The following is a 14267-nucleotide window of genomic DNA, read 5'->3' as shown; positions in this document are numbered from 1 at the left end:
AAGAAGACAGGGAAAACATGGACCAAATATTCCAGTAAGAATAGGAAAACCCTGAGCCCTGCTTTAGAGAGAAATGTGAACCTCTGTGAAAGTCTTTTTTAGGGTGTGCTATGCTTAGTGGGGGTAAGTGTCTCTCACCTCCATGGCAAATTTGCCTTTGTCCCTCCCAGCTGGATCTACATTGGAAGTATCAGGGTCTGTTTCCTATCAATTACATCACCAATGGATCCAAAACACTATGAAATAAATCTGAAATAATATAGCAGCCCAGCCCAACTGGTGTGGCCCAGTGGTTGAGCGTCGACCTATGAATCAGGAGGTCACGGTTCAATTCCCATTCAGGGCACATGCCTGGGTTTTGGGCTCGATTCCCAGAGTGGGGCATGCAGGAGGCAGCCGATCAATCATTCTCTCATCATCCCCTCACTCTCTCTCTGTCTCTCTCTCTCTTTCTCACTTTCTCTCTCTCTCCCTTCCTCTCTGAAATCAATAAAAATATATTTAAAAATTATATATAGCAGCCCAGTAATTTAAGAATATCATTTAAAAAGTTCATTCAGATTCCTTCAATACAATAACATAACCAATTCAAGAAAGCCAAAATTTTGCCAAAGAATTTTTACTTCACATGAGTTTATTTCAACAATTAAAGGCTCATTAACATTATAGGAGAAACAAATATAAAAACAAAGCAAAGACATGTGGTGCTCCTAATACACTTTTAATTATTGCAGAATAAAAGTATTTGTTACAGAGAAGGAACAAGCTGGGTAGAGCAGCTAATAAGAAATTGCAGGGGGGGGGGGGGAAACGTAAAATTTCTGAAAGTATTTCAAAATAACTTCTCTGTTTTGTAATTAGAACCAGGATAATTTCACATGCCATCCCATGTACTGCACTAGGCCTCTTACATATATTGCTTCGCTTAATCTTCATCTGCAAAAAAAAGTGACCAAGAAGATTCTCAAAGTTCTCCTGAGGTCTCTACTCTGCCCTGCAGCTCTGAAGTTCTTCTAACTTCTCACTGTCCTGAGAGCTATAACAGAGCTGTGGTTTCCTTTAAGCCAATCTCCACAGAAAGAATTCAAGTTTTCCATCCTATTACAGTGATTTTCTAGATCTACTATTTTCCAGGGACTATTCCCAGACACTTGAGCTACAAAAATAAAAGATGGTACTCCACTCCAAGACAGTGAAGACAATAGAAATACTCAATAGAACAAAGAATGCTAGGGGAGCTCAGGAGCATGGGCTATCTGGGAAGACTTCCTGGAGGAGGTGACATTTGAGCAGTATTTTAAAGGCTGACCAGAAGCTAGAAAAGGAGGAAAGGCATGCTGGGTATAAGAACAGCATATGCAAAGGCACTGAAATAGGAAGCATGGCCCATTCAGGAAATAACAAGCCATTATTGATCACAGCTGAAAGGTACAGTGCTAAGATAAAGAGAGGTGAGGTAGTCAGCAGGGTCATATTAAGGAAATTGGAGTTCACTCAGATGGGGATAGAAAACCACACAAGAGCAGTCAACGAGTCCTCCATTCAATCTCTGCTCTTAGACTACTGTTCACCCAACAGATGCAAATCCACAGGCCCAGCATGTAAGGCCCTTCAGGTGTTGTCTGCAAAAACACCTCCCACCACTAGTGCTCTCTGCTCCAAAGAGTCCTTGGTTCCTGAGTCCCCTTTTTCCACTCCTGCCCTTTGCAGACCACTCTCAACTTTACCTCAGGCTGACTCAAATTGCCTGTGAGCTCCACATCTCCTGTGCTTGACTCTTAACAGCAGCAGAGGGCGGAAGAGGCCCGTGAATACTTTAGGGACTGTTGGCATTTCTAACAGGGTCCCAGGTGATATGAGGCTGCCGGTCCAGCAAGTAGTGAAGGGCTAGAACAACACTTTCCAACTATCTGAGATAAAAGAGCTCTTTTTAAAATTTTCAACCTACGATGGACCAATACTTTCAGAAAATAAAATAAAAATACAGTCAATAATATTGTAATAACTGTGCATAGTGTCAGGTAGGTACTAAACTTATTGGGGTATATAAATGTCTAATCACTATATTGTACAAATGAAACTAATATAATATTGTATGTTGACTGTAATTGAAAAATAATTTACTAATAAGTGAATTATAAGAAAAAAATGAATTTAAAAAAAGACATGGAAGACTGTCGAATCTTTGAGGGAATGGGGGTGGGGGGGTGGGAAGAGATTAACCAAAGAACTTGTATGCATATATGCATAACCCATGGACACAGACCATAGTGTGGTGAAGGTCTGTGGGGGAGGGGGGAGGGGGGAGGGAAGGGGACTGGCTATAAGAGGACAATGGGGAGAAAAAGGAGATATCTGTAATACTTTCAACAATAAAGATTGAAAAAATATTCTGAAGAAGTTAATTTTAATGCTAGACATTGACCAAATGGTGTAAGAGTTGGCAAAATGTTATCCTATCTAATAAAAGAGTAATATTCAAATTAACCATCACTCCACTACACCCACAGCCACGCCCACCAGCCAATCAGGAGCGAGTATGCAAATTAACCCAACCAAGATGGCTGCAGCCACGGAGAGAGCAGGAGGGAGGCTTGGGTTTCCCCAGCGATGGAGGAAGCCAAGCTTTCCGCACACCCTGGCCTGCCCAGGCCTCCACTTAAGGCTACAAAGTTTCAATTATAGAAGTTAAATAAATCCTAACAAAAATGGAGGCAGCCACGGAGCTGGAGAGAGCAGGAGGCTAGGGTTGCCCCCGGCAAATGGAGGAAGCAAAGCTTCTGCAGCCCTGGCCTGCTTCGGCCTCCGCTTAAGGCTACAAAGTTTCAATTATAGAAGATAAATAAGCCCCAACAGAAATGGCTGCCGCCATGGAGTGAGCAGAAGGCTTGGCTCCGCTCCAGGCTACAAAGTTTCAATTGTAGAAGATAAATAAATCCCAGATACCAGGACCTTCGCTTGGGTTGCCGGGGGGCGTGGCCGGCCTGCAAACCACCACAGGCTCCTCGCCCAGGCCACCCCATGCCCCAAGGGAACCCCTAACCTGATCCGGGACACCCTTCAGGGTAAACCAGCTGGCCCCCACCCATGCACCAGGCCTCTATCCTATCTAATAAAAGAGTAATATGCAGATTGACCATCACTCCAACACAAGATGGCTGCCCCCATGTGGTCAAAGATCCTGCCCCCATGTGGACACAAGATGGCCACCACAAGATGGTCAGCAGGGGAGGGCAGTTGGGAGGGACCAGGTCTGTAAGGGAGGGAAGTTGTGGGCGAGCAGGCCAGCAGGGCAGGGCAGTTGGGAGGGACCAGGCCTGCAAGGGAGGGCAGTTGGGGGCTATCAAGCCTGCAGGGGAGGGCAGTTAGGGATGACCAGGCTGGCAGAGGAGGGAAGTTGGGGGCAAATAGGCTGGCAGGGGAGCAGTTAGACATCAATCAGGCTGGCAGGGGAGTGGTTAGGGGGTGATCAGGCTGGCAGGCAGAAGCGGTTAGGGGCAGGCAGGTGAGCAGTTGGGAGCCAGCAGTCCCTTGAGGGGTCCCAGATTGGAGAGGTTGCAGGCTGGGCTGAGGGACACCACCCCCCCCACACGAATTTCGTGCACCAGGCCTCTAGTGTTATAATAATTACAAATATTTTTTCAATGTTAAACACAGATCATTTTCAGAAAAGGCGGAGAAGTATTTGTTTAGAATTCTAATAAAAATTAAAGAAAATAGAATTATAGTTTATAAATAAACAAACAAATAAATAAGATATGCAAAAATGTAAGTCCCAACTTTGTATATTATTGGCTTCAATAAACATAATGATCTTCATCTGCCAGATGGCACCGGTCAGCTGAGCTCTCCCGCCACTTCCTCCCACGCACACAATTCCAGTTGCAGGCACACAAGAAGTCATGGCATGCTCATATCCAGGTCTAATGTCCACTGTTAAATTTTATGGGCAAAGGAGGTGATGTATGAGAAGAATGCAAACTATTTGCTTTGGGACTTCATGAATATATTCCCCACTAAAATGAAGTGTATGAAAAATAGCTTTGAGGAGTGGAGTCCCAAACATTTGACCACCTACCTTGCCACTCTCCCTCGAAGATCCCCCAAACCGGATAGCTGACGCATCTCCAGAGTCTTTAAGGCAGAATTAGTTCCGTAGCTAATGTTGTCCCGGGCACGGATCTGCTCCTGGAGTACCTGGCAACATAAAGACCACAGGAGAGTCATCGGAGAATTTGCATGATTCCACAAAACCATTTTAGGCAAGGATGTTGAACTCTTTTCATAAGAGGCTCCTTTTTAACAGCCACCTGGTATGTACAGAGAGCCAGGGGTTTAGAGAGAAAGAGAGCGACCTTAGGGATCACACCCACACCAAGTCCCTTAATTTACCGATAAAAACACCGAGACTCTGGTGTCAAGTGACTTGATAGAGATCCAGACCGGGAACCTGGCCTCTTGGTGTGTATTTCTATCACTCTATGATGTTTTTTGATAGTCACTGTTTTAGGTGAACAATCCTTACATTTATTAAAAAGTAATAAATCAGGAGCAAGGAGGGGAACAGGGCACCGGACAACGGCTCCAAATTCTGGTTCCTCCAAATTCTGGGCAAGTGTGTAAAATTCTCTGAGCTTCCTTTCCCTCGTCTGTTAACAGGAGTGGTGACTATACTTTTTTAAAATATATATTTTTATTGATTTCAGAGAGGAAGAGAGAGGGAGAGAGAGAAATATCAATGATGAGAATCATTGATTGGCTGTCTCTTGCATGCCCCCTACTGGGGATCGAGCCTACAACCTGGGCATGTGCCCTGACTGGGAATCTAACTATGACTTCCTGATTCATAAGCCGAGGCTCAACCATTGAGCCACACTGGCCAGGCTGGTGACTAGACTTTTAAGGCCACCATGAATATTACATAAGATACACATAAAGCACTTAGCACAATGCCTGGTACACAGTAAATACAGCAAATATTCTTTTGAGTATTCGATGACAATACTTCTACTGGAACGGCCGAATGGTGTCCCATAGGAAAGACATGAAATGAAAGCAGAACTGCTTGAAGGGTAAGTGTCCCGACCTAAGAGCATGGCCTCGTGGAGCATCCATCTGGGGATCCTTCAAAGGAATGATGGAGGCGATGAGAACATCATCTGAGCATGTACCGAGAAGTGCTGACATGCACCAAATCCACACAGGTCCTCTGTGAGGGGGGACACTCGGGATGCCCATGTTCCCCTCCAGGACGTGAGGCACAGACAGCTGAAATGATACCGCCAAAGTTGCCCGGGTAGCCAGTGGCTCACCAGGACTGCCATGCTGCCTGCCACAAACAGGCAGGAAAGAAGCTAAGGCTGAAGCACTCTGACAGAGACAGACAGACAGACAGACAGACAGACAGACAGACAGACAAGAAAACCTACGTGCTAAGTAGTGGGAGCAAAAGGTTACATCAGATGTTTCTTTTGAGCATTTCCTCATTCTTTGGCACATCTTTCCTCCCACCGCCTTCCTCTACTATATTCTGTTCTTCACACTCCCCCTCACCACACCACCTTCTCGCTCCTTTTCAAAGAGAAAGCTTTTGGTTTCTTGGATCCTTTCCCTTTCAACCACTTTTTAAAAGCATTTTCTATTTGCTTGATGTCAGCTTAAATATCTGTTAATTCTTTCTTTTGTTTTATTCCTTTTTTGGTAATTTAAAAAGATGAATATACCGTTCCTTTATTTTTATTATTTCTTTCTTAATAATGAAGACTTTTTTCAGTACCATATTTTCTGTGTCCATAAGTTGGGTGTGATGTGTTTTCTTTTTCACTGTTTTAATTTCAGTTTTGAATTCCTCTTTGATCTAAGGATTACTTAAAATTGTATTTCTTCATTTTAAAGATAAGTGGTTTTCACCATTTTTATTATTTATTTCTAATTATATTGGATGATGATTAAAATGTGGTCTGTAATATGTTTAATGTTTTGAAGGTATTATGGCTTGTTTTGTGGCACATGATTGATTTTTTAAAAATATGTTTTATTGATTTTAGAGAGGAAGGGAGAGGGAGAGAGAGAGAATCATTGATTAGCTGCCTCCTGCACACCCCCTACTGGGGGTCGAGCCCGCAACCCAGGCATGTGCCCTTGACTGGAATTGAACCCAGGACCCTTCGGTCCGCAGGCCAACACTATCCACTGAGCCAAATCAGCTAGGACCAAATGTTCCATGCAAAAAAACTATTTGAGGAACAAAAGGTTCAAAATTGTCTATTAGATTGAGTTTGCTGATTCTATTATTCATTTTTTCTAGATTTTATTTATTTTTGTCTATTGGATCTCTCAGCTTAAAAGAGATATGATGAATTATCCTGCTGTAAAGTATTTTCATCAAGTCCTCACACTTTTAATACTTTTTAATATACTAGTATATTTAGCTGCCATCAGGCACATATAGATTTACAAAAAATGGCCATAACCATCATATAATAACAGTTTTTATATTATTTAGTGCTTTTACTAATAAGTTTCATCTTACTAAGTATTAACATTGCTACTATGCTTTATAAATAATAAGGCAAACACTTGCTTGATCTAACTGTTCACCAGACACTGATCTAAGTGCTTTGGGTATGTTAACTCACTTAACCCTCACCGGACCCTATGAAGGAGGCACTTTTATCATCCCCATTTCCCAGGTGCTATTAAGTAACTTGCCCAAAGCCACAGTCAAAAAGTGACAGAGTTGGGCGAAAAGAAAGCTGGGGTGGCAATACTCATATCTGATAAAATAGACTTCAAAATGAAAGCCATCACAAGAGACAATAAAGGTCATTACATAATACTAAAGAGATGGATCCAACAAGAGGATATAACCTTGGTAAACAGATATGCACCCAATATAGGAGCACCTAAATATATATTAAAAAAAAAAACTTCTGCAGGATTTTAAGGAAGAGATTGACAGCAATACAGACATAGTAGGGGACTTTAACACCCCACTGACTTCATGGGATAGATCTTCCAGACAAAAAAATTAACAAGGAAACAGTGACTCTAAATGACACACTCGATCAGATAGATTTAATTGACATTTATAGAATATTTCACCCCAAAGCTACAGAATATACATTCTTCTCAAGTGCACATGGGTCATTTTCAAAGATAAACCATGTTAGGATACAAAACAAGTCTCTACAAATTTAAGAAGATTGAAATCATATCAAGTATCTTCTCAGATCATAATAGAATGAAATTAGAAATCAACTACAGTAAAAACACCCAAAAACATTCAAACACATGGAGGCTAAATAGCATGTTATTAAACAATGAGTGGGTTACCAATGAGGTAAAAAAAAAAAAAAAAAGTAAAAAACTTCCTAGAAACAAATGAAAATGAATGCAGAACAGCCCAAAATCTCTGGGACAAGCAAAAGCAGTCCTGAGAGGGAAGTTCATAGCATTACAGGCCTACCTCAAAAAACAAGAAAAATTAATATTAAACTATTTAACCCTACAACTTAAAGAATTAGAAAGAGAACAACAAGAAAAGCCCAGAGTAAGTAGAAGGAAGGAAATAATGAAGATTAGAGCAAAATTAACTTACATAGAGATTTTTTAAAAAACAATATAAAAGATCAATGAAACCAAGAGCTAGTTCTTTGAAAAAATAAACAAGATTGATGAACCTTTAGCCAGACTCATCAAGAAACAAAGAGAGAGGACCCAAATAATTAAAATCAGAAATGAAAGTGGTGAAGTAACAACTGACATCACAGAAATACAAAGGAGTGTAAGAAAATGCAATGAGAAACTACATGCCAACAAGCTGGACAATGTGGATAAAATGGACATATTCCTAGAAAAATTCAATCTTCCAAAACTGAATAAGAAAGAATCAAAAACCCTGAATAGGCCAATAATAATTGAGGAAATTGAAGCAGTAATAAAAAACTCACAGCAAACAAAAACCCTGGTCCAGACGGCTTCACAGGAGAGTTTCAGTAAATATTCAAAGAAGAACGAACACCTATCCTCCTCAAACTATTCCCAAAAATCCAAGAGGAAGGAACACTTTTTATGAGGCCAGCATTATCCTAATTCCAAAACCAGATAAAGACACTACAAACAAAGAGAATTACAGACCCATATCCCTGATGAACACAGATGCTAAAAATCCTCAACAAAATAATAGCAAATCACATACAGCAATATATTAAAAAGACTAGAGGCCCGGTGCATGAAATTCATGCACGGAGGGGGGTGGTCCCCTCAGCCCAGCCTGCACCCTCTCACAATCCAGGACCACTGGCTCCTAACTGCTCACCTGCCTGCCTGCCTGATTGCCCCTAACTGCCCCCCTGCCGGCCTAGTCACCCCCAACTGCCCCCCCCTGCTGGCCTGGTCGCCCTTACCTCCCCCCCCCCCTTGCTGGCTTGGTTGCCCCTTACTGCCCCCTCTGCCAGCCTGGTCTCCCCCAACTGCCCCCCCTGACAGCCTGTTCACCCCTTACTGCTCCCCCTGCCGGCCTGGTCACCTCCAACTGCCCTCCTACCAGCCTGGTTGCCCCTCACTGCCCCCACCCTGCTGGCCTGGTCACCCCCAAATGCCCCCCCCTGCGGGCCTGGTCACCCCACGCAGCCTGCTGCTCAGTCGTTTGGTCGCCCCTCACTAACCCCCCTGCCGGCCTGATCACCCTATGCAGCCTGTTTGGTCATCCATTCAGTTGCGATGGTTGCTTAGGCTTTTATTATTATAGATCATACACCAAGACCAAATAGGATTTATTTCAGGGATGCAAGGCTGGTACAATGTTTGCAAATCAATAAATGTGATACATAATATAAACAAACTGAAAGACAAAAATCACATGATACCTCTTCTAGGTATCACAGATACCTCTCCTAGGACAAAGGAATCTAAGGAGAAAATAAATAAATGGGATTACATGAAAATAAAACACTTCTGCACAGCAAACGAAAACATCAACAAAATGAAAAGGGAGCCCACTGTATGGGAGAACATATTTGGCAATGATACATCTGATAAAGGGTTAATATCCAAAAAATATAAGAAACTAATACAACTTAACAAAAGGAAGACAAACAATCCAATTTAAAAAATGGGCAAAGGACCTAAATAGACACTTCTCCAAAGTGGACATACAGATGACCAAGAGACATATGAAAAATGCTTAAAGTCACTGATCATCAGAGAGATACAAATTAAAACAACAATGAAGTGTCACCTCACACCTGTGAGAATGGCTACCATCAACAAATCAAGTGGCAAGATGTGGAGAAAAGGGAACCCTAAGTACACTGCTGATGGGAATCTAGACTGGTGCAGCCATTATGGAAAACAGTATGGAATTTCCTCTAAAAAGTAAATATGGAACTGCCATTTGACCCAGTGATACCATTTCTAGGAATATATCTAAGAGACCTGAAACACCAATCCGAAGGAATATATGCACCCCTATGTTAACAGTAGCACAATTTACAATAGTTAAGATCTGGAAACAGCCCAAGTGCCCATCAGTAGAGGAGTATAAAAAAGCGGTGGTACATTTACACTATGGAAATACTATGCAGAATAAAAAAGAAGGATCTCTTACCCTTTGAAACAGCATGGAGGGACCTGGAGAGTATTATGCTAAGCAAAATAAGCCAGTCAGAGAAAAACAAGTATCACATGTTCTCGCTCATACGTGGAATATACTGAACAAAATAAACTGATGAGTAAAATAGATCCAGAGACATAGAAGCATAGAACAGATTGTCAAATCTCAGAGGGAAGGTGGAAGTGGGTGGGTGGGTGGGTGGGAAGAAATCAACCAAAGACCTTGTATGCATACATGCATAACCCATGGACACAGACAATAGGGTGGTGAAGGCCTGGGGTGGTGGACGGGGGCAGGCTATAACGGGTCAATGGGAGAAAAAAAGAGATATATGTAATACTTTCAAGAATAAAGATTTTTTAAAGAGATTTTTTAAAAAGAACTTGTTTTCTTCCCTATTACTAAAACAATAAATATTCATTTTTTTTAAAAAAAAAGTAACAGATCTGGGATTTGAAAGAAGAAGTCTGGCTCCATGGACTATGCTCTCAATGACCCAGGCTGCTTTGTGTTTTCATTCGTCCCTTCATCTCACTTTGTTTATAATTTATGTTGCTTTGAGTTCTTGTTGCCTTCTCCTTTTCCTTACTTTTATTGGTTTAATCAGGTTACCATTGATGGCCTTTCCTCCCCTTGTTAACTAGGAAATATCCCTGGACACTGCGATTCCAACATGAGACACTCGGCACACCTGCACGTCCCCCATCCTTTAGCCTCTTTCACCCTACTATCCAGCTGGCTTATTTGGAAGGATTTTTGCTTGTTTCCCCTCTTGCCCTTCCCCCACCCCAACCAGGCTTTGCTAGAATAACCCGATACTTCCAGTTGGGCTATAATTAGGATTTTGCCTATAGAGTAGAGTATCTCTTCTATTTCGAAAACGTTTTAGCACTTCTGTTACCCAGTCCCAGGCATTTCTCAATATCCATTTACACGACATGATGTAGGTGTCGCTAGTTACCTTTGTGCGTCTCCTTTCCGTTTTCCCATCTTAGGGTCTCTGTGCAGACTCACGGTGTTTGGGTTAGAGTCCTTTCTCCAGCATTTTCCTCAGATCAGACACTCGGACAAAAGATTCTGAATCCCTGCCATGTCAAGAATCATCCTTCTCTCACCCTAAAGAATGAGTGATAAGTTGAAAGGGTATAGAATTCTTGACTTAAAGGCCTTTCCTCCCAGGGAATGTTAAGGCTACAGGAAATCTGGTGCTTCAACCTCCTTATAGCTAGAAGCTTGTAAGATTTTTTTCTTCATCTTCGGAGTTTGAGAGTTTTATCAGAATGTACCTAATTGTGGCTCTTATTTATTTTATTTTATTTTTAATCAATTCTACCCGGAATTCAGTGAACTTTTCAATCTGTAGTCACAGATATTTTTTTCAATTCTGGTAAATTTTCTTCTATGTAACTATTGCTTCTTCTCCATCTGTTTCTTTGTCTCCTTCGGAAGCTCCCCTTATTCATATGCTGGGTATCCTGGATCTGTCCTCCAAGTCTTGTATCTTTTCCCTTCTGGTTTCTCTCTCTTGGTATTTGGCTCTGATGTTTCACCATTTTTCCTACTTTGTTTCGTGGGCAACTAATTCAATTCTTAGAAGTAACTATCCTTGTTTCTAGTTCACCTACTGACTTTAAAAGTTTGAGTTCACAAAGAAATTTAATTATGTACCCGGATGTATTTGCCTTAGTCATCTGGAGATGCCTGAGCAAAATACCAGAATGGGTGGTTATAAACAACACACATTTACTTCTTGTAGTTCTGAAGGCTGGGGGGCTGAGATCAGGAAGCCAGCACCGTCGCCTTCTAAGGAGGGCCCTCGTCCTGACTTGCAGACAGCTGCTTGTTTGCTGAGTCCTCACCTGGTAGAGATTGAAACTCTGGTCTCTCTTCCTCTTCTTATAAGAGCACTAATCTCATCACGGAGCCCCACCCTTATGACCTCATCTAAAACTAATTACCACCCAAAGGCCCCACCTCCAAACCCATCGCATTGGGGGTTAGGGTTTCAACATATAAATTGGGGAAGGGACACATTCAGTCCATAATGTGCCCTAATTAGCTCTCATTCAAGGCCCACCTGTTTCCTATTTTATTCGGGCTTGTTCTGAGGGCTGTGCTTACGCTTCCTCCCTCTGGCTGCTGGGCTCCCTTAGGTGTGATGTTTCTTTTTGTTCTGCAGTCATTGGAGTGAGATCAAGTAGGTGGTCCTCCGTGAGGTGGAAGGAACTTATGAACGAGAGGTGTAGCCAGCCGGTGAGGGCACAGAGCCGGCTCCAGGTGAGGCGCCAGGAGGAAGCTCTCAGTGTCCTGCCCTCCGCACCCTCCCAGCCTGGAGGCAGTGGGGACACAGCCACCTCTGCATCCCTCCTCACCTTCACCTCCACCTCCAGTGAAGTGCAGAAGACTGGCTCAGTCACCTGGTGCAAAAAGCAGAGAGACTGGCCTACCTCTCTGACTCCTAGACCACAGAGTCCAGGACCTCAGTTCCAGGCTTTCCCAGGCCAGGTCTCTGCTGGCTTCCCCAGGCCGTCCCACCTGTTTAGCCCAGCTGTTGGGGAAGGTGGCCCTGAGAACAGTGAGGAAGGCACACTAAGTCACCACCTTCCCATTACCTCCTACACCAGCCTAGGGGTTTCTTAAGGCTACACTCACGTGTATATACTTGTTACTATTTATTTCTAGAAATGTGATGATTTCTCATACGCTGGCAGTCCAATTTGCAAGTGATCAGGAAGGCCCTGTTAGACAATATAATTATGCTTGTTTAAACTGTGTTTGTGCTCCCTTTTAAGTATAACATATATGCAGGAAAAGGCACATACCGTACCTACATTTTTAGAGTTTTCAAACTTCCTGGGAACAAGCAGAACTGTGAGGATCCTGTGTTTTCCTTATTGGAAACCTGGGCTGAGCCACTTTAGATGGAGTGACAGTGATAGTGACAATAAAGAAAATATTTCACTGAAAAGAATTTGGAACTGCTAGACCTATCTATTTGCTGTAGTTTCCAGATTTTTCTGAATGAACCTGCTCTATTAAGAAGAATGCAAGCCAGTTACAATCACCTGTGAATGACTAAACGTTAGTCATCCCAACATATTCTTACAAAAAAAACCTTCAGATGTGACTAATCTGGTTCTGACGCTCTCCCACTGAGGAAAAGGCGCTGTTGTGCACTCTCTTTTACTAGGAAGCAACACTCATTAACTATAGCTGATAAAAAGGAATCCTTATTTTTTTGTTTGGAATGCTTCCAACCTTTGTTTATCATAAGGCTTCAGGCTAGTGGTTCTCAGGAGGATCCCTAGGTGGCTTGTCAAACACACAAATCCCAGGCCCCACCCCCAGAGACCCAAAGTAGGAAATGGGCCCAGACATGAAGTTAGGGTCCATGGACCATTCCTGGAGAAACACTGCATTCGGCACTGTAGAGATGGCAAAGGCGCAAACCAATCATTTCATTGAGTTGTTTCTCAATCAAGAAATCACTAAGCAAAGAAAAGAAACAGCACTTTCCAAAACAGAAGCAAAAAAAAAACACAAAAAACAACACGAAACAACACATATTTTAAAGTTCTACCTTTTTATGTATATATATATATTCAAAAAGAAAGGATACAAAACAAATATACAGCATGTTCCAGCGGTTATAAGATGTATAGACAATAATACTAGCATATTAACATTTTGCTTATCTCTAGAGTGGGATTATGGTTAATTCCTCCTTTTTGTGTTTTCTATAAAGAGCTTACATTACTTTTATAACCAGATAAAAAAGTGTGTTGTATGTGTTTTAATGCTTAGAAATAAGAAAAGCCTATTTAACTTTCTGATGAATAACATATTGTATTAGAAGTGCTTTCCTTGAATAATTCAAAAAAGAATTATATCTGACCTTAGCACAATATTCACATTACTGAAAACTGTAAATAGAAGGCATTCAAGAGTTTACTATTTAAAGGAATTCTACGATGAAGTCTTAGAAAGCAACCCTCTGTAAAGCCAGTAAGTTCCCTTATTTGTCATTTTGGAACAATGTATCATCATGATGTTTACTTAAAAAAGGTTACAGCCCTCAGTGTATCTTCAACTCTCCATCATTTTCAATTCAATTCAAGAATCTGTTTCCTGCATGCCTACCGTGCTGTGCACCAGGCCTGCCCTCAGGGAGCTCAGCTGCAGCAAGAAAGACTCAGGATGGTGAGTGGGTGGCCTACACCCATACAACAGCATTTCACACAGGCAGGGAGAAAAGACCAGCCACCTCGAAAAAGCCAAGTCCCAAGTCTTCATTTCTTTTCTCTGAGACACGGCCGGTCTTTAAAGAAGCTCCCTTCCCAACGGCAGTCAGAACAACACCTCCTGTGAGCCCCTCAGCACTACATCCTGCTCATGCAAAGGCCCAGGCCCAGGCGAGTGTTGCCTGGGAATGACCAGGAAAGACACAGCTCTGTGTTTCTCCTTCTCCAGGATTTAGAGATGAAAGTCTAACTCCAATGTTACCTGGAGAACGGCCCAACGCCCGCAGGGAAGGGCCTCATACGACAGTGTCTCCCTTGGGTGCTTAATCATCCCACTAGGACTTAAAACCCCCTGGTGTCCCAGCCCATCTACCAAATTGCCTTCCTGGCATTTTTTACTGGGACCTTCA

The 14267-nt window shown here is 42.3% G+C and overlaps 1 protein-coding gene across 3 annotated transcripts in view; it reads right to left on the bottom strand.

Moving 5' to 3' along the window:
- The window catches only part of FAM81A (family with sequence similarity 81 member A), an 87606-nt gene that overhangs the window by 23564 nt on the left and 49775 nt on the right, over positions 1–14267 (bottom strand). For all 3 annotated transcript variants that reach the window (XM_079767973.1, XM_079767971.1, XM_079767972.1), the window contains exon 4: positions 4079–4197. In XM_079767973.1, coding sequence (XP_079624099.1) covers positions 4079–4197 — 119 coding nt within the window. The remainder of the gene's footprint in view (positions 1–4078; positions 4198–14267) is intronic.

The sequence above is a fragment of the Cnephaeus nilssonii genome, assembly GCF_951640355.1.
Source record: "Cnephaeus nilssonii genome assembly, chromosome: 4".
Lineage (NCBI taxonomy): Eukaryota > Metazoa > Chordata > Mammalia > Chiroptera > Vespertilionidae > Cnephaeus > Cnephaeus nilssonii.
The sequence above is the reverse complement of the archived record's forward strand: the minus strand, read 5'-3'. Positions and strand labels throughout refer to the sequence as shown.